At 42.1% G+C, this 24,221-nt stretch overlaps 1 protein-coding gene across 1 annotated transcript; it reads right to left on the reverse strand.

Annotated features, from left to right (window-relative positions):
* Positions 1–15: 15 nt before the first annotated feature.
* On the reverse strand, positions 16–23,355 carry LOC110535666 (uncharacterized). Its single transcript, XM_021620812.3, has 15 exons — positions 23,225–23,355; positions 16,591–17,808; positions 16,167–16,325; positions 15,672–15,833; positions 15,488–15,569; positions 15,039–15,246; positions 12,153–12,220; positions 11,890–11,983; positions 11,475–11,622; positions 9,346–9,483; positions 8,965–9,118; positions 7,224–7,338; positions 5,068–5,219; positions 4,835–4,921; positions 16–4,552 (listed from the first exon to the last, which is right to left on the reverse strand). The coding sequence occupies exons 1-15, from the start codon at positions 23,284–23,286 to the stop codon at positions 4,349–4,351; spliced, it is 3,051 nt and encodes a 1,016-aa protein (XP_021476487.2). The 5' UTR covers positions 23,287–23,355; the 3' UTR covers positions 16–4,348.
* Between the last annotated feature and the right edge of the window lie 866 nt (positions 23,356–24,221).

Raw genomic sequence — 24,221 nt, forward strand, 5'->3', positions numbered from 1 at the left:
AGCGCCAAAACAATATTGAATATGAAATATTTTATTACTAAAAGTTTTGGTACACTGAAGGTGCTCTATTTACATCAGCTGAAACTCAATTCTTTACATAAATCACTATTTTATTCCTCCGTGAAAAAACAAACGAATCAAACATGAAAATCTTTAAAATGAAGACGATGATAACAAAGGAATATACACTCAGTTTATTAGGTACACCATCCCATTCCCAAAATGGATCGCGCCTATAGACAGTGAGTTATGTGGCAGTGGCTTGATACAGTGCATTCGGAAAGTATTCAGACCCCTTCCCCTTTTCCACATTTTGTTATGTTACAGCCTTATTGTAAAACGGATTAAATAAAAAATGTTCTCACACTATACCCCATAATGACAAAGCGAAAACAGGTTTAGATTTTTTTGCAAATGTATTAAAAATAAAAATACCTTATTTACATAAGTATTCAGACCCTTTGCTGTGAGACTTGAAATTGAGCTCAGGTGCATCCTGTTTCCATTGATTATCCTTCAGATGTTTCTACAACTTAATTGGTGTAAATTAAATTGATTGAGGCACAGATCTGGGGAAAGGTACCCAACATTTTTTGGAGCATTGAAGGTCCCCAAGAACATAGAGGAACCACCAAGACTCTTCCTAGAGCTGTCCACTAGGCCAAACTGCACAATCGGGGGAGAAGGGTTTTGGTCAGGTAGGTGACCAAACCTGATGGTCACTCTGACAGAGCTCCAGAATTCCTCTGTGGAGATGGGAGAACCTTCCAGAAGGACAACCATCTCTGCAGCACTCCACCAATCAGGCCTTTATGGTCGAGTGGCCAGACGGAAGCCACTCCTCAGTAACTCACATGACAGCCCGCTTGGAGTTTGCCAAAAGGCACCTATAAAGGACTCGCAGACCATGAAAAACAAGATTCTCTGGTCTAAAGAAACCAAGATTGAAGTCTTTGGCCTGTATGCCAAGCGTCATTTCTGGAGGAAACATTCACCATCCCTATGGTGAAGCATGGTTGTTGCAGCATCATGCTGTGGGCATGTTTTTCAGAGGCAAGGACTGGTAGACTAGTCAGAATCGAGGGAAAGATGAACGGAGTAAAGTACAGAGAGATCCTTAATGAAGTCCTGCTCTGGAGCAGGTTCTCAGACTGGGGCGAAGGTTCACCTTGCGACAGGACAACGACCCTAAGCACACAGCCAAGACAAAGCAGGAGTGGCTTCGGGACAAATCTCTGAATGTCCTTGAGTGGCCCAGCCAGAGCCTAGACTTGAACCCGATCGAACATCTCGGGAGAGACCTGAAAAATGCTTTGCAGCGAATCATTGTTCTTCCTCTGTCAACAATGGTTACCTGCAAGGAAACACGTGCCGTCATCATTGCTTTGCACAAAAAGGGCTTCAAGGATATTGCTGCCAGTAAGATTTCACCTAAATCAATCATTTATCGGTTCATCAAGAACTTCAAGGAGAGCGGTTCAATTGTTGTGAAGAAGGCTTCAGGGCGCCCAAGAAAGTCCAGCAAGTGCCAGGACCGTCTCCTAAAGTTGATTCAGCTGTGGGATCGAGGCACAACCAGTACAGAGCTTGCTCAGGAATGGCAGCAGGCAGGTGTGAGTGCATCTGCACGCACAGTGAGGCAAAGACTTTTGGAGGATGGCCTGGTGTCAAGAATGGTAGCAAACAAGTCACTTCTCTGATATAGACTGATATTCTGCAAAAGGTACAGGGATTGGACTGCTGAGGACTCTCTGATGAATCCCCTTTCCAATTGTTTGGGGCATCCGGAAAAAAGCTTGTACGGAGAAGACAAGGTGAGCGCTTACCACCAGTCCTGTGTCATGCCAAGAGTAAAGCATCCTAAGACCATTGGGGTTGCTTCTCAGCCAAGGGAGTGGGCTCACTCACAATTTTGCCAAATAACACAGCCATGAATAAAGAATGTTACCAACACATCCTCCGAGAGCAACTTCTTCCAACCATCCTGGAACAGTTTGGTGACGAACAATGCCTTTTCCAGCATGATGGACCACCTGGCCATAAGGCAAAAGTGATAACTAAGTGGCTCGGGGAACAAAACATTGATATTTTGGGTCCATGGCCAGGAAACTCCCCAGACCTTAATCCCAGTGAGAACTTGTGGTCAATCCTCAAGAGGTGGGTGAACAAACAAAAACCCACAAATTCTGACAAACTCCAAGCATTGATTATGCAAGAATGGGCTGCCATCAGTCAGGATGTGGCTCAGAAGTTAATTGACAGCATGCGGGGGTAGATTGCAGAGATCTTGAAAAAGAAGGGTCAACACTGCAAATATTGACTCTTTGCGTCAACTTCATGTAATTGTCAATACAAGCCTTTGACACTTATGAAATGCTTGTAATTATACTTCAGTATCCATAGTAACGTCTGACAAAAATATCTAAAGACACCGAAGCAGCAAACTTTGTGGAAATTCATTTTTGTGTAATTCTCAATTTTTTGGGCCACGACTGTATATAAAGCAGGCAGACAGGCATCCAGTTACTGTTCGGTTGAACGTTAGAATGGGCAAAAAGAGTAAGCGACTTTGTATGTCATATGATCGTCGGTGCCAGGAACGCCGGATCCAGTATCTCAGAAACAGCTGCCTCCTGGGCTTTTCACACACAACAGTGTGTAGGGTGTCCCGAGAATGGTGCGAAAACAGCTCATTGGTGAGGGGCCGAAGGAGAATGGCAATAATCGTGCAAGCCAACAGGCTGGCCACAAGCAGACAAATAATGGCACAGTGTGGTGTGCAGAAGGGCATCTCCGAGCGCAGATCTCGTCGATTCCTGTCACGGTTGGGCTATTGCGGCAGACGAGCACACCAGGTTCCACTCCTATCAGCTAAAAAGAAGAAGAGGCTCCAGTGGGCACGCGATCACCAACACTGGACAATTGAGAAGTGGAAAAATAGGGCCTCCCGAGTGGCACAGTGGTCTAAGGTACTGCATCGTAGTGCTAGCTATGCCACTAGGGATTATGGGTTCGAGTCCAGGTTCTGTCACAGCTGGCCGCAACCAGGAGACCCATGGGGCGGTGCAAAATTGGCCCAGCGTGGTCCGGGTTAGCGATGAGACAAGACTAACTACTAATGGGATACCATGAAATTAGGGCGAAAAAGGGGTTAAAAAAATAAATAAAAAGAGGTGGAAAAAAATTGCCTGGTCTGTCGAATCCTGAAGCGTCATGCTAATGGCAGAGTCAGGATTTGGCATACGCAGCAGGACCCATCCTGCCTGGTGTCAACGGTACAGGCTGGTGGCGGTGGTGTGATGCCATTGCGTTAGCAAGGACCAACATCCCTGTGGAACGTTTCAGACTTGTAGATTCCACGCCCCAAATAATCCAGGCTGTTCTGGAGGCAAAGGGGGATCCGACCCGGTACTACATGGGTGTACCTAATAAACTGTGTGAACACAACATAGGAGAGCAATGAGGGAGAGTGGCATTTATGTGTTTTACACACAAGGCTCATGCACGAGGCTGAGAGCCTATAGCCAGGACCATGTCAGAGAGAGAGAAAAAGTGAGAAATAAAGAGAAGTTGTGAAATCATTGGAGTCAATCGAGGCTGTTCTGTAAAATAACACAATGACCGTGCTTGAAATGGAACATTCCTATTTTTCTGAGGAGAGTCCATTCCTTAAGCACAGGCCTGTGACCTGTGAAATTGGTATTGTACTGCCATTACATATGGGACATAATTGCTGCTACGCACACAGAGCATTTACATTACACAGGCCTGCGCTACACACGTCTAGGGCACAATGAAAGAATGCACATTCAAAAGCGTGCATCGTAGCAGAATGAGCAATGTTTGTAATCATAAAAAAGAAACTGCAGAAGATGTGCCATTATGTATCATCTTCTTGATGCGACTAGTACACGACCCAAATTTCTAGACTGATGAACACTGATTCTTCCAACAACGCAATAGACATATTTACAGTAATTATATTCTGTCAATGTCTGTCATTTCATTGCCAGTTAAAACATTTTTTTGAATGTCAATTTTCAATGACCTATTTACAATAAAACTAGATACCAGGTTATAGTACCCATCAATCAAAATAAGGGGAGGGAAAAATATACATCCATAACATTCTTAATGAGGAGTCTGGTCTTGTCTTTTTGGCTGCCATACTGCAGTATTCAACCTGACATCGCTGCTCTGGGTGGTGGTGGTATAGTAGCCTGGTCCCAGATCTGTTTTGCCAATGGTTGTTGTTGTCATGCAATTGACATCAGAATGACCATAGTTGGCGAGACAGCACAAATGGATCTGGAACCAGGCTAGTGGTATAATGTGAGCTGGTCTGAAGTCAGATTTTCTCCTGGATGAAGGGGTGCTGCAGGGCCTGGTTGATACTGATGCGTTTGGCCGGGTCCAGCATCAGAGTGGCGTCGATCAGGTCTTTGAGGATCAGGACCTTCTTCCTCTGCTCCTCGGGCAGCCGCTGGCCCCCCACCATGTCACACAACAGGTCCTTGGTGGGGTTGATGGTGCTCATCACTGTCACCTTCTCCTGTGGACGGGACGGTGAGGGGTGGATGGAGGGAGGTGGAGGGGTGGAATGGCGGTAGGTGGAGGGGGTGGAAGCAGAAGTGAGATTTTTTGTAAGATAGTGAAACCATTCAAAAACCATTAAGCATCTGAATGAGCCTTCATGATTAGCCCTGGCAAACCTAGCAAGTTATTTATGCTTGAACCACAGACTGAAGATTGATAGAATCAGGGAACCGCTTTGCCCTCTTTCTTAGATTGTTTCTTGAAAACGTAGCAGGTGAAAAGTAAAACATATACAAACCCTTTCAGTCACTTTATCTACTTCAATGTAGAGGAAGTTGAGGTTCTGATCAAAGTGCTGGTCTTTGAACAGGCCTTTCCGGATCATCTGAGAAGAAAGGAAGAAACATTACATCCTCTGTACCTTACAGCACAGTGTACAATGCCCCAGGTTATGACTTCCTCTCAAAATCTAATTTGAGAAAAATGTTGACGCTAGGAAACCAGCCAGGTCCAGTAATGTGGACAGTTTACCTTGTTGGGCATCTTGCCCTTGAGGTCCATGGCAAGTTTGATCATGTGGTTGTTGGAGGAGCCGGGGAACAGGATCTTGCCAGTGTAGAGTTCGTATAGGGTGCAGCCCACCGACCACATGTCTATGCTGTAGTCGTACGGCTTCCCAATGACTGTGATAGAGAGAGACATCATAATGAATGTGATCCAAATATGTGAGACCATCATTCAGCGATGAAAACTGGTGAGGGCCCAAAAAGGTGAGAAAAAAAATCTGCAAGGAAACACTCAAAAAAATCTGTGTAAACTGCAATTTTCAGAGTGGGGTTAATCACAATACCAACATTTCACTAACGATGTGATACTAGGTTAAGTATCCTGGTTGAGAATGAAACGACAAAAATGAACAATGAAATAGCACAGCAAGTAAATGAAAGAAATAGGTTTTGATGATGTTTTACTGGTAATGGGGACATATGTAAATGCCAACAAAATAATGTTTTTGTTAGTGTGGTGTGTGTGTAACCATTATTTAACTAGGCAAGTCAGTTAAGAACAAATTCGTATTTACAATTACGGCCCGAACGACGCTGGGCCAATTGGGCGCTGCCATATGAGACTACCAGTCATGGCCGGATGTGATACAGCCTGGATTCGAACCAGGGACTGTAGTGACGCCTCTTGCACTGAGATGCAGTGCCTTAGAACGCTGCGTCCATGTGTGTGTGTTAACTATTTAACTGTACTAGAATGCTTAAAAGGCCGCTAAAATTTGAAATATCGGTTATGGTAGCGTTTCTTTTGGCGAGGAAATGATCGGTATCTGCCAAAAATGTAATATTGGTGCATCACTACACTAGTATTGTGATACCACAGGGTTTGCCCTGCCACCCTGTTCCCGTGTTCTATATGTTCTGCACACAAACCTGTCCCTGATATTCACACCAATACAACAAATTTAATTTAACTTCACACTTTTTAGTGTATAATAGAAATCGGCTACTGCAGAAAATGGCTGATTTGCTCATATCTAAAGACCTACCTGTGATTGGGCAGTAAGGAATGTAGAAAGGAGTATAAATGCATAATGATCTTAATTTTCATTGTGGCATTAAGGAAAAAACACACTAGGCCTATTTGAAACCAACTTTACACACACACACACACACACACACACACATTCTGATAGGACATACTGTATATTATTTTTTGATTTGAGTTGACGTATAGGGATGCATTCTGTGCTCAGTAATGCATTTTGATATGAGAAACATACATTATTTAGTGATCACACAGGGACAGGGCTGGTTATAGCAAGATTTGGTTGCCCCCCCATCATGTGTTGGGCTGGGGCACTAAGCGGACGCTTATGAATGCACAGGGAGAAGAAGTCAAGAAGGTCTGCTCACGCCTATTTTATAGCTCAATGGGTGATAAACTTTTTGTCAGACAGATCAACACAATTCACGTGGATGATTTATCTCCATCTCTTCATTCAAAAACTCAATCATGGACACTTACTGACAGTATTTATATGTATATATTCTTATTCCATTCCTTTACTTTACTTAGATTTGTGTGTATTAGGTAGTTGTAGAATTGTTAGATGACATGTTAGATATTGCTGCACTGTCGGAACTAGAAGCATTTCGCTGCACTTGCAATGCCATCTGCTAATCATGTGTATGTGACCAATAAAATTTGATGGGACAGTTGTGGCTGCTTCGCGTGATATATTGTTGTCTCTACTCTCTTGTCCTTTTTTGCTGTTTTCTCTTCCCAATAATGTTTGTACTATGTTTTGTGCTGCTACCATGTGTACTAAGTTGTTGTCTTTAGGTCTCTCTTTATGTAGTGTTGTGGTGTCTCTCTTGTCGTGATGTGTGTTTTGTCATATATATTTTTATCCCAGCCCCCGTCCCAGCAGGCCTTTTGCCTTCTGGTAGGCCGTCATTATAAATAAGAATTTGTTCTTAACTGACTTGCCTGGTTAAATAATGGTTACACACACACCACACTAACAAAAAAGTTATTTTGTTGGCATTTACATATGTTTCCATTAGTTAAATAAAGGTTAAATAAAAATATATATATTTTGAGATCAAAGCAGGTTTAAAGTGAAGAGTTTTACATCCCTGATTATTACAGAAAAATCTTCATAGTCAAACACAACTTACTGATTTCGGGAGCTCTGTAGAATCTGCTGACGAGGTACGGTGTGATGTCGTTGTCCGCCACGTGGGATGCCGAGCCAAAATCGCAGAGTTTCAGGATGGTCTTCGACTCATTCACCTTGTGGGGAGAGATAGAGAAACAGACACTATCAAACCAGGATCTTATTCATTAGGGCAGTGTAGCAAAACGCTTAAATAAAAATAACTTTTAAAAAAAACTACAGAAAACGAGATAGAAAAAAAAACAAGTGATTCTTATAGGACGAATCCAGGCAGTCCCTCCCTGTTTCAGTCCGCTTTCTTCCATTTGGTGCCTTATGAACACGACCCAGCCTCAGTGCAGTGGTTAACAGTCATGTGATGATATATATAAATGTAGGGGTGTGAACGTTTATAAGCAAAATTGGGATCCGTAACTTTTTTACCCCCCAAAAATGTTAATCACAGTGCAGCTGGCTAGCCTGCTCTTTCTCTTCGCTAATGATATGAGTCTGTCGTGTGTAGAATATCCTAGCCTATTCTTTGATGACAGGCCCTGCTTTACTGAATTTGCGAGACATTGCATGCCAAGAAATTGCAAAAAACAGCATTCCATTGTGAGATAGAGCATTTGATTGTCGATAGATAGGCCTAGTGCACGGTTCTGACTATGTCTGCCTGGTGGCCGACCTGCCTATACTGTGAAGCTCCCCTCTCTCTTCGTCCCTCGCTATGAAAACATACGATTGTTTGTGTTCATGGAAGTACAGCAATTAATAAGGCTCCTCCGTTTCAAAATAACTGAATCTTAGGAGTCGGTTCCTTGCAGAAGATGCATTTTCTTTAGACTAAATGTCTTGTTAAGTCACGGTATTTAACCAACTTTGAAGTACATTTTTAGGAGAGAGTGGTCTGCATGCAGACAGGTCAAGATTATTTGTAATTTTTTAATTTCACCTTTATTTAACCAGGTAGGCCAGTTGAGAACAAGTTCTCATTTACAACTGCGACCTGGCCAAGATAAAGCAAAGCAGTTTGACACATATAACAACACAGGGTTACACATGGAATAAAATAAACATACAGTCAATAAAACAGTAGGAAAAAGTCTATATACAGTGTGTGCAAATGAGGTAGGATAAGGGAGGTAAGGCAATAAATAGGCCATGGTGGCGAAGTAATTATAATATAGCAATTAAACACTGGAATAGTAGATATGCAGAAGATGAATGTGCAAGTAGAGATACTGGGGTGCAAATGAGCAGGATAAATAAATAAATAAATACAGTATGGGGATGAGGTAGTTGGATGGGCTATTTACAGATGGGCTATGTACAGGTGCAGTGATCTGTGAGCTGGGTCTTGTAACTTCTGGTCGCCTATTGATGGACATTAGTCCCGCTTCAGAAGCAGCATTCCTTTTTCAGATAAGTAAAATGCCCATTCAGTGGCGTTTCGAAACTATCTCCAGAGAAGGTTTCGCGTTGGCATGTAAAAAGCCGTAGTATACCCTTACAGACAAACAAACATACCGTAACCAAGGCGCTTTCAATGGTATATCTAACAGCGGAAGATGTTACTTTATTGCCCGGTACCTAGCGGTCATACATGTGTAATAGGACCATTATTCTGCATTGTGAATTAATGTGGAATTTTTTTTTTTTTTTTTTTTTACTGAAAACCGTAAAAGAAAATGCAGTTTAAAAGTTAAGCAAAATGTTCCATATGTCACATTCCTAATATAGTGATAGTATGGGCCTCGTACCAAGATGTTGTCGGGCTTGATGTCAGCGTGGAGGATGTTGCACCGTTTGAGGAGCTTGAGGGCCAGGAAGAGCTGCTGGGTGTAGGAGCGGACAGCCTTGATGTGGAGGCCCACATCCTTACCATACTTCTTCAACACCTCGCGCAAGTTCATACTGGGAAAAGAAAGACATGAGTTACAGCCAGTGAAGCCGTGTGCTAGATGACAAACACGTTGCAGCGTGCCATTAAAGCCACTAAGGACATACGGTGTGTCTGAAAATGCACCCTATTCCCTTTAAATTGCATTAATTTTGACCAGAAGTGCCCTATAATAGGTCGCCATTTAATACATAGCCATAGTGTGGTGACAGTGCAGTAGTGGTAGTCTCCCAGCCAGTACCTGAGGGGCTCAAACACCAGACACAGGTGCTGCTTGTGGTAGAAGTGTCTGAAGAGGCGCAGGCAGTGGAACTTGTCGTCGGGGTCGGCGTCGTTGAGCCTCTTGAGGAACTCCAGCTCCTTCAGGCCAGTCTTCTGCCTGGAGACCCAAAACAAAATCAGCAAGGTAAGCATTGATTGTTTTTTATTTATTTGTATAAATAAATCAGATAAATTCCCCTCGTTCAAGGAAACCCCGGATGCTTCACATAGATGTAGATGGAATACTTATAATGAGAGTGCACATTCAAATGTATGGGTGGTAAAGGCAATATGCTCCCATAACAATAAATGAAACAGAGACCAGACAAACCCAAATGGCACCCTATTGCCTATACAGTGCCTTGCCAAAGTATTCAGCCCCCTTGAACTTTGCGACCTTTTGCCACATTTCAGGCTTCAAACATAAAGATATAAAACTGTATTTTTTTGTGAAGAATCAACAACAAGTGGGACACAATCATGAAGTGGAACGACATTTATTGGATATTTCAAACTTTTTTAACAAATCAAAAACTGAAAGATTGAGCGTGCAAAATTATTCAGCCCCTTTACTTTCAGTGCAGCACACTCTCCCCAGAAGTTCAGTGAGGATCTCTGAATGATCCAATGTTGACCTAAATGACTAACGATGATAAATACAATCCACCTGTGTGTAATCAAGTCTCCGTATAAATGCACCTGCACTGTGATAGTCTCAGAGGGGCGTTAAAAGCGCAGAGAGCATCATGAAGAACAAGGAACACACCAGGCAGGTCCGAGATACTGTTGTGAAGAAGTTTAAAGCCGGATTTGGATACAAAAAGATTTCCCAAGCTTTAAACATCCCAAGGAGCACTGTGCAAGCGATAATATTGAAATGCAAGGAGTATCAGACCACTGCAAATCTACCAAGACCTGGCCGTCCCTCTAAACTTTCAGCTCATGCAAGGAGAAGACTGATCAGAGATGCAGCCAAGAGGCCCATGATCACTCTGGATGAACTGCAGAGATCTACAGCTGAGGTGGGAGACTCTGTCCATAGGACAACAATCAGTCTTATATTGCACAAATCTGGCCTTTATGGAAGAGTGGCAAGAAGAAAGCCATTTCTAAAAGATATCCATAAAAAGTGTTGTTTAAAGTTTGCCACAAGCAACCTGGGAGACACACCAAACATGTGGAAGAAGGTGCTCTGGTCAGATGAAACCAAAATTGAACTTTTTGGCAACAATGCAAAACGTTATGTTTGGCGTAAAAGCAACACAGCTCATCACCCTGAACACACCATCCCCACTGTCAAACATGGTGGTGGCAGCATCATGGTTTGGGCCTGATTTTCTTCAGCAGGGACAGGGAAGATGGTTAAAATTGATGGGAAGATGGATGGAGCCAAATACAGGACCATTCTGGAAGAAAACCTGATGGAGTCTGCAAAAGACCTGAGACTGGGACGGAGATTTGTCTTCCAACAAGACAATGATCCAAAACATAAAGCAAAATCTACAATGGAATGGTTCAAAAATAAACATATGCAGGTGTTAGAATGGCCAAGTCAAAGTCCAGACCTGAATCCAATCGAGAATCTGTGGAAAGGACTGAAAACTGCTGTTCACAAATGCTCTCCATCCAACCTCACTGAGCTCGAGCTGTTTTGCAAGGAGGAATGGGAAAAAATGTCAGTCTCTCGATGTGCAAAACTGATAGAGACATACCCCAAGCGACTTACAGCTGTAATCGCAGCAAAAGGTGGCGCTACAAAGTATTAATTTAAGGGGGCTGAATAATTTTGCACGCCCAATTTTTCAGTTTTTGATTTGTTAAAAAAGTTTGAAATATCCAATAAATGTCGTTCCACTTCATGATTGTGTCCCACTTGTTGTTGATTCTTCACAAAAAAATACAGTTTTATATCTTTATGTTTGAAGCCTGAAATGTGGCAAAAGGTCGCAAAGTTCAAGGGGGCCGAATACTTTCGCAAGGCACTGTATAGTGCACTACTTTTGACTAGAGAGCTATGGGCCCTGGTCAAGAGTGCTGGTCAAAAGTAGTAGACTATATAGGGAATGGGGTGCCATTTGAGTCCTGAGGCTTGCCTGCATGAGGACCTACATGAGCTCGTTGTTGCGGATGATCTTGACAGCCACATCCTGTCCGGCGCGGGCCGTGTCCCTGCCCCTGATCACATTGCTAAACATTCCCTGGCCTGTGTAGCCATACACGTCGTAGCGCTTGTCCAGCGTCTCCCCGATGTTCACACCTAACATACAGGTGGCACACAGAGGGAAGAGATGAGGGGCATGTTTATAAAGTGTTGGACATTTCTCAATGAGATATCCAGTTTCCAGGCCTAAAATAACACTATATTGAATGATCGTGAAATCAAAGGACCACACTGAATACTGTAAGACTACATGGACTGTTTCCAAACAGGGCTGATTTGTAGAGAAAAGAAAGCTCAGCAGCCTTTAATTGATGAATTAGTGAATGACAGTAACATTTGTAGTGTACAGTCAAGGGCACTTACGGTAGTAACCCTCTGCGTCGGTCCAGTTGTCCCGGAGGTTGGGGTTCTCTTTGAAGTCCTTCCCCCCCACACCTGCTGCTCTCATCCTGGCACTCTGTACAGAGATATATATGACCAATGGTTCAACCACACTCACATAATGATCTACTGCAACAGACAGATCATTCAGAAGATAAGGACGGGCTTGCGTGTCTAGTCCAGAGTTGCACTCTAAAGATCAGAGATACAAACATGGAGGGGAATGAGGCTCCTGTAAGACTTACATCAATGGCTGCTTCAAACATGTCGTCCGATTCTGTAAACATATCAGGGGCTGAGGGCTTTTTGAGTCCTAAAGGAAAGAGGGAGGAGGAAACAAGATTTTGTTTTAAAATGTTACATTTGTGAGTTATTAGTAGAAACATGCTCCGACTGGCACATGTTTTGGCCTAAAAATATGACCTGAAGGAATGCAACTGAATGACTATAGGGGACCGAAGACTAATTTACAACCCCTGCATTGGTCAATGTTAGTCGTATGTGTTAAGTCACTACTGCATTGTCAGCTTTCTCCCAAGCAGACAGATTCAATTTCAGATCAACTTTATTATCCCACTAGGGGGAAATTAATTTGGCCATGTGCTTAAAAAGACGGTACATGAAAACACAGAAACTACACAATAGAATCATTACGGCACTGTCAGCAATTTTCATGCTGCGGGCGGGAGCGGGCAAATACTTTTGTTGTCCGCCAGATTATTTGTAAACGGTCGTCTATCTGATTTGTATGCGTTATCCTACGGAATTGTATTAAAAGCACATATTTTTCCGCATTATTCAACTTCAGTAGCCTAACTCCCTAGTAGCGTGCCTAGTATGTGTGGTCTCAGGGAAATAGAGTAGGCTGTCTATACGAGCGGAGAATCACGTGGCTGTTAACTTAAATATGATTACACTGTAGTTTACTGGTGTCCGCAAATAAATACTGATAATGGAAAGTGGAGGGCGCTCAACCAACATGAGTCGACGTGCAATCAATTTTTTAAATCATCATTGAAAAGGCAAAGGCACAACGCACACATAGGTTAGGCTACTATGGTGAGTGAGTGTTGCGCCTTTTCATTTTCAATAAGTATTGACTACCCATTTATTTTGTCTCTGCCTGCAAATCGTCCTCCTAAAACGTAGGCTATATCCTATATGCAAAACGTAGCAAGTGTGGCTGTCATCATTCCTGCTGCTTCCAGTTCAGTAGCCATACCTGCGAGACCAGGTGCGTGTGTGTGGTCTCAATTAAGTATAGTAGGCTATAGCCTATGCATGGTCATAGAAACACAGGTCAGTTATCTTTCCAGGGACATGTACTTCCTAAATATGATTTGGCTATAGTTCACTACATTGCCTGGAAATAAATATATTTCTCAGTCTGAAAACATACCACTCCTAAAAGTTTGGCTATAAAAATAGCTTGAAAGAAATTAAGTCTGCTCCCTTCAAACTACATCTATCATATGACTGTTATACCCCAGTAATGCAGAAAGCCTAATATAATGGGCCACGTGCGAATCTCAACCTATTTCTTAAGGTATTTTTGCACATTTGATATTGCCCATTGGACAGAAAATTGCTGGCAAGTGAGCTGTGTCACATAAGCCCTAAAATAACATTGCGCGACAGCGGTTGGGAACAGTTATTTTTTATTTGTTGTATTTTTCTTATATTTTCCTTCATTTTCCACTAACTCGATGACCCCTTCCCTAATTGGACTAAACTAATGAACAACACTTAGGCTTCTACTTCCAGTTCATACATACTATATACATTTTACGGACACAATCTATTATACAATAGTTATACGTTGTTTGTTTTTACACCTATCCTTCCTCAACCCCTCCCATCTATCTCTGAAGACCATCCAGTTTCTATGTTTGGAGGAAAAGGGGGAGGCTTGCAAGCTGAAGAACACCATCCCTACTATGAAGTACGGGGGTGGCAGCATCATGTCGAGGGGGGTGCTTTGCTGCAGGAGGGACTGGTTCACTCCATAAAATAGATGACATCATGAGGCAGGAAATTTATGTGGATATATTGACGCAACATCTCAAAACATCAGTCAGGAAGTTAAAGCTTGGTCGCAAATGGGTCTTCCAAATGGACAATGACCCCAAGCATACTTCCAAAGTTGTGTCAAAATGGCTTAAGGACAACAAAGTCAAGGTATTGGCCATCACAGTGGCCATCACAAATCCCTGACCTCAATCCTATAGAGAATTTGTAGGCAGAACTGGAAAAGCGTGTGTGAGCAAGGAGGCCTACAAACTTGACTCAGTTACACCAGCTCTGTCAGGAGGAATGGGCCAAAATTCACCCAACTTATTGTGGGATGCTTGTGGGAGGCTTGTGGAAGGCTACCCGAAACGTTAGACCCAAGTTAAACAATTTAAAGGCAATGCTACCAAATACTACAATTCTGACCCACTGGGAATGTGATGAAAGAAATAAAAGCTGAAATAAATCATTCTCTCTACTATTATTCTGACATTTCACATTCTAAAAATTAAGTGGTGATCCTAACTGACCTCAGATAGGGTATTTTTACTAGGATTAAATGTAAGGAATTGTGAAAACTGAGTTTAAATGTATTTGGCTACGGTGTAAGTAAACTTCCGACTTCAACTGTATATGCATTTTATGGACACAGTATATTTTACATTAGTTACCTTGTTATTAGTCCCACCCTTCAGCTCCAGTCAACCCCTTTCATCTGTCTCTTAACACCATCCATATTGGATTTCTATTTGCCATATATTTTTCAACTGTTCTGTGATGTTTCACAAAAGTTCTGAACCTTTCTATTGTCATAGTTTCTACAGACTGTAAATTAAAGATAAAAATGTTTGCTAAAAGTATTAATATTGATCGATTGACTATGACTTTTCAGATCACCCAGTAGCGCTTTCTGCAGAGTTAGCTCCAAGTAGATGTTGCAATTGTACAGCCATCCCTGGACATGCAACCAAAAACAAGCAACATATGGAGAGTACCAAAACATATAATCTAACTATTCTGTCTCTTCACAGCAAAATCTGCAGAGCTGGGATGGTTGTATCAACCATATACTGTAGGAAATAGGGCGCATATATTTTCACCTTGCCTGACCCTTTACTCACCATCCTTCTCCTGTGTGATGAGGCCTTGCTTGGCCTTGATGTTCTCCTCAAACGTGTCCAGGTTCTCCAGCTCGTACTCCTTCACGTCGGCCGCCACGCGCTCCAGGATGTCGTCTGGTGAGGGCGAGCGGCTCCGCGTGCTGCTCTGGGGGCTACTGGGATCCGACGCCATAGACGTCATGCTGTCCTCGTTGCCGCCACGGTATTTCTGCGCAGGGAGAAAGGTGTCAGGCATAGAGAGGTCACAACAATGGAGATCCGGAAAAATAAGATATTGGTTTGGATGTGGGACAATTTCAGCGGTGTATCATGAAAAATCAAATCGTGAAAATTCCCATATCTGAGTAGAAAAAAATAGAGGATGTGTCTGTAAACAAACGAAACACTGGACTTGGGGATCCCTGAAACAGCTATGGACAGTCCAACAGCAGAATGAGAGAGGAACTGACCTGGACGATAGCTAGACGCTGCTGGCGGCGCTGCTCTATGAGGGCCTCTTCATCCACCTCCTCACCGTCAAAATCCTCAAACCTGAGCACAAAATAAACCCACTTACAAGAACACACAATCACCCAGAGAATTACCATATTGCCGAGTATAGCATTTGTGTGTGTGTGTTCTCCCTCTACTCACACTTCCTCTTCGGAGGACTCCTTGTCAGCCTTCATGCCCTCAGAGAGGCTGCCCTTGAATTTGTCCTCGTCCCGGCCATGTCTCCTCCTCCTGTCCCGGTCCCGGGAGTTGGAGCGCCTGCCGTACTGTCTGAGACGGCCGTACCTGTCCCTCTCTGGTGACCTGCAGCGCACAGGAAAGGAAACGCTTTGTGTTGTTCTGAATGGTTTGTTAAACACTTAACAAACCCTTAGACAACCTTGGCTTACGAGCCTCCTACTCTGACATCACTAAAGCTTCATCAATAGAGCCAGACAATCTGAAAGGGAATCAGTCGGAAAGGAGCTAGCTATACGAATCTAGTATCTTCAATAATAATACAGTATTATTACTATTACTATAATTATTTACAGGCATCATCTCAATACATTTCTGAAGGATTGAGGAAGAACTCTTGCAGATTCCATTTTGCCCAGCTCATCCACACACACAAAGTTTCAGCTTGTCTCATCTAACCTGCGTCTCAGTGGAGATCTACTCCGTCTCCGGAAGGGCGAGGGAGACCTTCTTCTGAAGGGAGAGCGGCTCATCCTGCGACCTTGGGGAGCACCTCTGGGGCTGGTCTCCCGTGACCTCGCTCTACCCCCTGGTCCTGCTTCTGGCCGTATTCGCTTCCTGTAGGAGAGAGAAAGCTTAAAAGATCAGTGGTGCATAGTAGCACATTCTTAATGCCCAATCCTAAAACACAAAAGTAATAGTTGCCCTTGCCATGTACAGACCTCTACTGCTGTTCAGTACGGGACAAGAAACAGGCACTGCATAAACATTTCATAATAATATAGGCTTAAATAAATGATGGCTCATTAAAAAAAATGAAAACATTGGGACTCAAAGTTGGAGAAATAGGGGGTGGACTGCAGGTTATTCCATAGTAACGGACCTTAGTGGTGAGGAGCCCTGTCTGTCAGCATCCCTCCTCCTGGCGTCTATGGAGCGACTGCTGCCTCTCCTGGCTGGGGACCTGGCTGCTCTGGAAGGAGAGCCCTGTTTGGAGGTAGAGGCTGAAGCTGATGCCCGTTGGGAGTCTCTGGTGGAGCGTGGGGAGGTGCTGCGTCTCCTCTGGGGGCTGCTGAGCTCCCTTCCTCCTCGCCTTTGTGGAGAGCGATTCTCTTTCCCTGACGAGGTGTCCTTAAACGGGGACTTGGTCGGCCTCTTGTCCGGCTCTTTCTCCGCCTCCGATCGTCCTGGACGCTCCCGTGATCTGGACTTCCGGCTGCCGTGCACCGCGTTTGGTCTGACATCGTTCTGGGGCGAAGAGCGTTTATCCAAGCGGCCGCCCCTCTGCTCTGATCTCCTGCTAGAGGGGGAAGGAGACTTCTTGCTTCTCTCTTTGGACCTGCTCCGGGAGCGTTTCCTCTCTTTTGATTTGCTGCGGCCACGGTCTTTGGCGGCGGTGTTTTTGGTGCCTTTGGTCGTTTTGTCTGACTTGGACTCCTTGCCAGTCTTCTCCCTGGACTTGCTCCGACTGTGGCGCTTGGAGCTGGACTTGCCTGCTTCTGTGGTGTCCCGTCTGGATTTACCACTCCTACCCCTGGGGGAGGGGGGCTTTGCCATGCTGCCCCTCTGGTGCTGCTCCCCATTCCGGACCCCCCCATCTCCATCTCCCTCCTCAGAGCCAGAGTTATAACCCTGTAGGATGAGGCCCATGCCTGACTGCACCTTGCCCCCCTCCATCATCTGGCTGTCTAGCTCTGCTTTGATCATGGCCCTCTGTTTCTCCAACTCCTCCAATAAAGCCTTGTCATCAGATACAGGGGATATGTCCGTTTTTCTGTGGCTGGAGGAGCTGTTGATGCCAGGGGCGGATGGAGAGGAGCCATCTTTACGTTTGTGTTTCTTGTGTTTGTGTCTATGTTTGCGCTTGCGGTCCTTGTCCTCTTCGGAGGCGTGTTTGTGTTTTTTGTGCTTGCTGCGGTGTTTGTGCTTCTTTTTCTTGTGTTTGCTGCCACTGCTGTAATATTTGGACCTCTCTGCTGTCTTTTCTCCATTCATTTCAGCTGCCCCCTCTCCAACCTCTTTATCGTCCTCTTCATCTTCAGAATTTTCAACACTCTCCTCCTCGCTCCCACTCTTCTCATTGCTCTCCAAATCTTCTTTCCTGTGGAGATAAAAAGAGATTGGTCAAAGATATAATTTAAACAAATAACTTTTTGTAACATGGTTAGCTACAACATTCATCGACCAAAACATTACTATCCTGCTTCCTGACTTTACCGCCATAGCTAACGTTACTTAGCCTACTGCTAGCTGGGTGATTCTCATGAAACCAGTTTTAAACATATCTGTAGAAAATTGAGTTACAAAACTATGATGCATATGCAAAAATCCACTATCATTCTGAAGACTAAGATGTCAACTTTTTTGCCAAAGTGTCTTATTTTAAATAAATTAATATGCAAATTTTTAACCCAAAATTCTCATTACTGAAATGCTTTCGGATTAAATTCACAGAACATTTTTATAAAATGTTACTTTCGAGAAACCTAACTCACTTGAATAAAACACTAAATATGTTGCCGAATTTTGTCCATAAATCATAAAAATGGTATACTCGTTGAAGTTTACATTAAATTATAATATTTATTACGTAAAAACACTGACTGTGGACATGTCTCATTACCGCACCCCTCTTGTTGGTGGATAATTTTTGTAGCAGGTTAAAGCTTATCTCCTGCAATTCTACACATTTTGTCATGGGGTGCAGATGTTTTTTGTCTGTTTTAAAGGCAATTTCCTACAATTCTACATGTCTTGTGTGTTCATGTGATATTTGAGTAACTCAATTACAACAAAATGGGCTAGTTGATCTGTACATTTATGAAATGTTTTAAATAGGTCTGTAATGACTGACATGACAAGAGGAAAACTGATGATGCACTACCCAATTTAAAACTTTCAGGAGTAAGTTGAAATTTTGTTCAAGGTCATGAACAGTAAAAATCACGTTTTTCATGAAATTGGATGATATTTGGATGAAACCAAAATAAAGTGCAATAGGGCGGCGCACAATTGGTCCAGCGTCGTCCTGGTTAGGGGAGGGTTTGGTTGGGGTAGGCCATCATTGTAAATAAGAATTTGTTCTTAACTGACCTGTCTAGTTAAATAAAGGATAATTTTTTTAAAACAAGTAAAATTACCAAAGTATGAAAAATCACTGTTGCTTCTACATTGATGAAGTTTGATCATAAAGTTACTGGTCCTCTTCCCCATGTCAAACACTTGGATTATTAAGGGGATAGGGTGACATCACCCAAACTCTCATTTTAATACATCAATGGTAACATGATATTCTCTTACCGAATTTAAATAAGTGCAGCCTTGTAACCAACATCGGAGAAGGCGTGTTTGCGGAGAGGCGTGGTTTATATAGCTAGATACTGTAGCTACTCTACTGGTGCCAAAATTTGACTGTAGGGTGTCAGCAAATATAATGAATCATGAATGAATAATGAATATGACAAATCTAAGGTGCCACCAACCTCCTGTGTTATATGTCTCCCCTTTCATCTGTGTCTGGTGTTAGACAGTTACTGGCTAGCTAGGTCTTCAGCCAGCATGGAATAAAAAGGGGGTGACGGGTAGTTCAAAACTCTGACACAGTTGTCAGGTCAACACATCTGTCAGTGCTGCTGTGAACCGCATCACAAGAGACATGCCATTAATATAAGCTCCCCGCCCTCTCAGTCCGTCTTTTCAAACTTCCTGGTAGTTAGCCATGAGGAAGCAGTACTTTCCCACATTTTTTGGGGCATTTCTATCCCCCAAAATATTTTCCCCACGGGTGCACCCCAGAGTTTCTGAACCACTAATCTAGAAGGGTAGTCCTTAGATGAGCACAAATTGTTAATTTATTCACTTATATGCCTTCAAAATGAGATTCTTATTATCAAACACCCCCTTGGACTTCTCATTACCAGCACGGCTAAAAAGCTCAAATTGTGAAAAAATCAGAACCATTATCTTACCAACATGGAGGCGTGAATGGGTCAATTGTTTTCTGACTCATAATGGCTGTCTCCTAATATTTGCATATTGAGTTAAGGTACTCATTACCAAAACACATTTCTCATTACAACATCATTTTTAGGTCAGTTTAGATAATAAGAACCTTAATTTCAGTAATGATAATAAATTAAGTCTCATTTATAGTCAATTGGTGAGCTGTACTGGAAACTTTATCTATTTACTAGGCCCATTCCTTAAACCTGATTTTTTTGTAAGAACAACATTTGATTACGTATAAGAAATATAACTTACTTTAAGCCACAATCGGCAGTTCGTGTTTCAGCAAAGAGCAACCCAAACACTTAAAGTAGGATATCCACCATTTTTTACATCTGTACTTGTTTTCACACTCACCTATAGTGGCAAGAAAAAGTATGCGAACTCTGGAATTATCTGGAATTCTGCATAAATTGGTCTTAAAATTTGATCTGATCTTCATCTAAGTCACAACAGACAAACACAGTCTGCTTAAACTAATAACACAAATTATTGTACTTTTCTTGTCTATATTGAATAAATAATTTAAACATTTACAGTGTAGGTTGGAAAACGTATGTGAACCCCTAGGCTAATGACTTCTCCAAAAGCAAATTGGAGTCAGGAGTCAGCTAACCTGGAGTACAATAATTGAGACGAGATTGGAGATGTTGGTTAGAACTGACCTGCCCTATAAAAAAACACTCACAAAATTTGAGTTTGCTTTTCACAAGAAGCACTGCCTGATGTCAACCATACCTCGACCAAAAGAGTTCTCAGACGACCCAATATTAAGAATTGTTGAAAAGCTGGAAAGGGTTACTAAAGTATCTCTAAATGCCTTGATGTTTGTCAGTCCACAGTAATACAAATAGAGAAAGTTCAGCACTGTTGCTACTCTCCCTAGGAGTGGACGTCCTGCAAAGATGACTACAAGAGCACAGCATGCTTAATTTGTTTTATCTTCATTTAACTAGGCAAGTCTAAGTCACTAGGCTACCCTTAACCCCATTCTTCTTAATGGGGTTAAGAAGAATCTTAAGAGTGTCAGCTAAAGACTTAAAGAAATTTTAATTTTACCTTTATTTAACTAGGCAAGTCAGTTAAGAACAAATTCTTATTTTCAATGACGGCCTAGGAACAGTGAGTTAACTGCCTGTTCAGGGGCAGAACGACACATTTGTACCTTGTCAGCTCGGGATATGAACTTGCAACCTTTCGGTTACTAGTCCAACGCTCTAACCACTAGGCTGGCCCATGAAATCTCTGGAACATGCTAACATCTCTGTTGACGAGTCTACGATACGTAAAACACTAAACAAGAATGGTGTTCATGGGAGGACACCACAGAAGAAGTCACTGCTGTCCCAAAAAAAGCATCATGGTTTGGAGCTGCTTTGCTGCCTCAGGGCCTGGACAGCATGCTATCATCAACACAAAAATGAATTCCCAAGTTTATCAAGACAATTTGCAGGAGAATGTAAGGCTGTCTGCCAACTGAAGCTCAAAAGAAGTTTGGTGATGCAACAGGAAGAAGAAAATACACCTTCTGGAGTGGCCCAGTCAGAGTCCTGACAGATGCTGTGGCATGACCTCAAGAGAGCGGTTCACACCAGACATCCCAAGAACATTGCTCAACTGAAACAGTTTTGTAAAGAGGAACGGTCCAAAATTCCTCCTGACCATTGTGCAGGTCTGATCCGCAACTACAGAAAATGTTTGGTTGAGGTTAGTGCTGCCAAAGTAGGGTTAACCAGTTATTAAAACCAAGGGTTCACATACTTTTCCCACCCTGCACTGTGAATGTTAACATGGTTTGTTCAATAAAGACATGACAACGTATAATTGTTTGTGTGTTAGTTTAAGCAGACTGTGTTTGTCTATTGTCGTGACTTAATGAAGACCAGATCCAATTTTATGACCAATTTATGCAGAAGTCCAGGTTCACATACTTTTTCTTGCCACTGTATACTGTTGTTTAAAGGTAGACTCAGCAAAATGACATTGCCACGAGCAGCACCGCAGATATTGAGATGAGCGAGATGCAAGACTTAGCTCTAAAACAGTGATACACAGTATCTGTGTATGGGTTCGCTTCACGCTGTTCACAGCATGGTAGTCAGGGCACCAGAACAGAGGAGAAGTTGGGGTTTGCGCTTCAACGCTCTTAGTTGTGGCGGAAATTGACCCCCTAATGCTGTTTACTTTCTGCAGCTACGTCATATCGCTGAGTCTACCTTTAATATTCCCAAGACAGTTTTTGGTCCATATCTCATGTATTTAGATACTTTATAGGCATATTGTGTTATGCCGTTTGCCCCTAGCATCCCATTCAATCCAGAAATACATCTAAAATGCCTTACAACCACAAATGTCCAAATACAGCAATACTACCTGTAAAGACCTTAAAAATAAAATTCTTACTTTTGAAAATATATGCATGTGATTACAGTACTTGTACTGTAATTAAGGGGTATTTTAGTAAATTGCATTAGTGATTTTAGTATTATGCAAATCATTTGGGATTAACAAATTACAAAATCTCAGAGAGATCAGTAGAGTTTTTCAATGGCAAACTATCCAACATTCATTACCGAAACATGCAGTCTCCAAAACCTGCTCATAATTACCATAAAATGCACCATTTGTTTTTGAAATATTAGGGGAAAAAAAACTTTGGCTTAATCTAATAGTTTTACTTTTGTTCTTTATCCAAATATGTGTACATTAAAATAAACATGTATACACAAGTGATGACAAAATATTAAAACCGCTATGTGATGGTAATGAGAAATTACAAAATAATTGTATTTTTAATATTTTTTATTTTCAGTGCTAAGTTTAACTCAGGCCTTTTCATTACGGGAAAAGAAAAATATTAATGTAAAAAAATATATTAAAATATGGATTTGTTAAACTTTTTTGGACTGAGAACTGTTACGTGTAACGTTAAGGTATGAAGCATTTTTGTATTGGTAGTTGTGGAAATGTAGGTAAAATGCATAACTGTAAAAACAAAACATAAGAATAATCATGAAATAGATAAGTACATATCCTAATCTCAGTGATCCAATATAACATTTCGTGAAAAATGTAAATTGTTTGGTCAAATGTCAAGTTTTGTGAGAATTACCCAGCTAACGTGTTAGCTTGCTCGCAAACACTGGCTAGCTTGCTACCTTAACTTCTTACTGATGCAATTGGTATTGTTAGCTAGATAGCGAGCAAAATAGCTAGAATATAAAGGCACATGTTATGATACTAGGGTTTGAATGGTTTATGGTATAGTTTATCTGGGGTTTATGTATAGAAAACATGTAAACATGTCAGCAAACACGTTCGACCACTCGGTGCTAGCTAAGTCGAGATGGCAGGCTAGCTCTATATAGTTAGCAAGCTAGCTAGCCTAGTACTGTTTTAATGCTGAAGAAAACAGATACAACGACCACAACGTTGACTTGCCAAAATCACTGAGCCGAATAAACCTACAACAAATAAATTGCATGACTGTGTAATCTTCTAAAATGTCTTACACGTGTTCGTTCCCATTATTATTCATTCTTGTAGACTCGATTTCCAGCTCTACGTCGGCCATTTTCCTCAGCCGGGGAAGGCGGGGGTCCTTCCTTCAAAGTATTGTACACTGTACACACAACTGCAATAAATTGTACATCTGCCCTCTACAGCACCGGCGACGTACTGTGTTGACTGAAAATGCAAACGTTCTACTTCTGTTCACCAGGGGACAGTGATGTATCAAAGTATGCTGACAGTGACAAGGAGAAGGAGGTACATTCTCTACTAGTCTTAGCCTTTGACTTTACCCAAGTGTCGGTCTATTTTTTATTTATTTCACCTTTATTTAACCAAGTAGGCAAGTTGAGAAGTTCTCATTTACAATTGCGACCTGGCCAAGATAAAGCAAAGCATTTAGACACATACAACAACACAGAGTTACACATGGAGTAAAACAAACATACAGTCAATAATACAGTAGAAACAAGTCTATGTACGATGTGAACAAATGAGGTGAGATTAGGGAGGTAAAGGCAACAAAAAAAAGGCCATGGTGGCAAAGTAAATACAATATAGCAAGTAAAACACTGGAATGGTAGATTTGCAGTAGAAGAATGTGCAATGTAGAAATAAAAATAACGGGGTGCAAAGGAGCAAAATAAATAAATAAAATAAAATAAATACAGTAGAGAAAGGGGTAGTTGTTTGGGCTAAATTATAAGTGGGCTATGTACAGGTGCAGTAATCTGTGAGCTGCTCTGACAGCTGGTGCTTAAAGCTAGTGAGGGAGATAAGTGTTTCCAGTTTCAGAGATTTTTGTATAGTTTTTCATAGTTTAAAAGCAGAAACCTAAGACCAGGGTCATCTCTCAGGTGTTCCCACCACTGGGATTTGTCACTCACAATCCATCTCTGATCTAATAATATCAGCCCAACACAATTGACACAATGTTATTACATCTGACTGCTACCATCTGAGAGGTCAAAGAGCAGAGCAAAGTGATCATAATCAAGC

The sequence above is a fragment of the Oncorhynchus mykiss genome, chromosome 11, assembly GCF_057628025.1.
Source record: "Oncorhynchus mykiss isolate SJ-2025 chromosome 11, ASM5762802v1, whole genome shotgun sequence".
In the NCBI taxonomy this organism is placed as follows: Eukaryota; Metazoa; Chordata; class Actinopteri; order Salmoniformes; family Salmonidae; genus Oncorhynchus; species Oncorhynchus mykiss.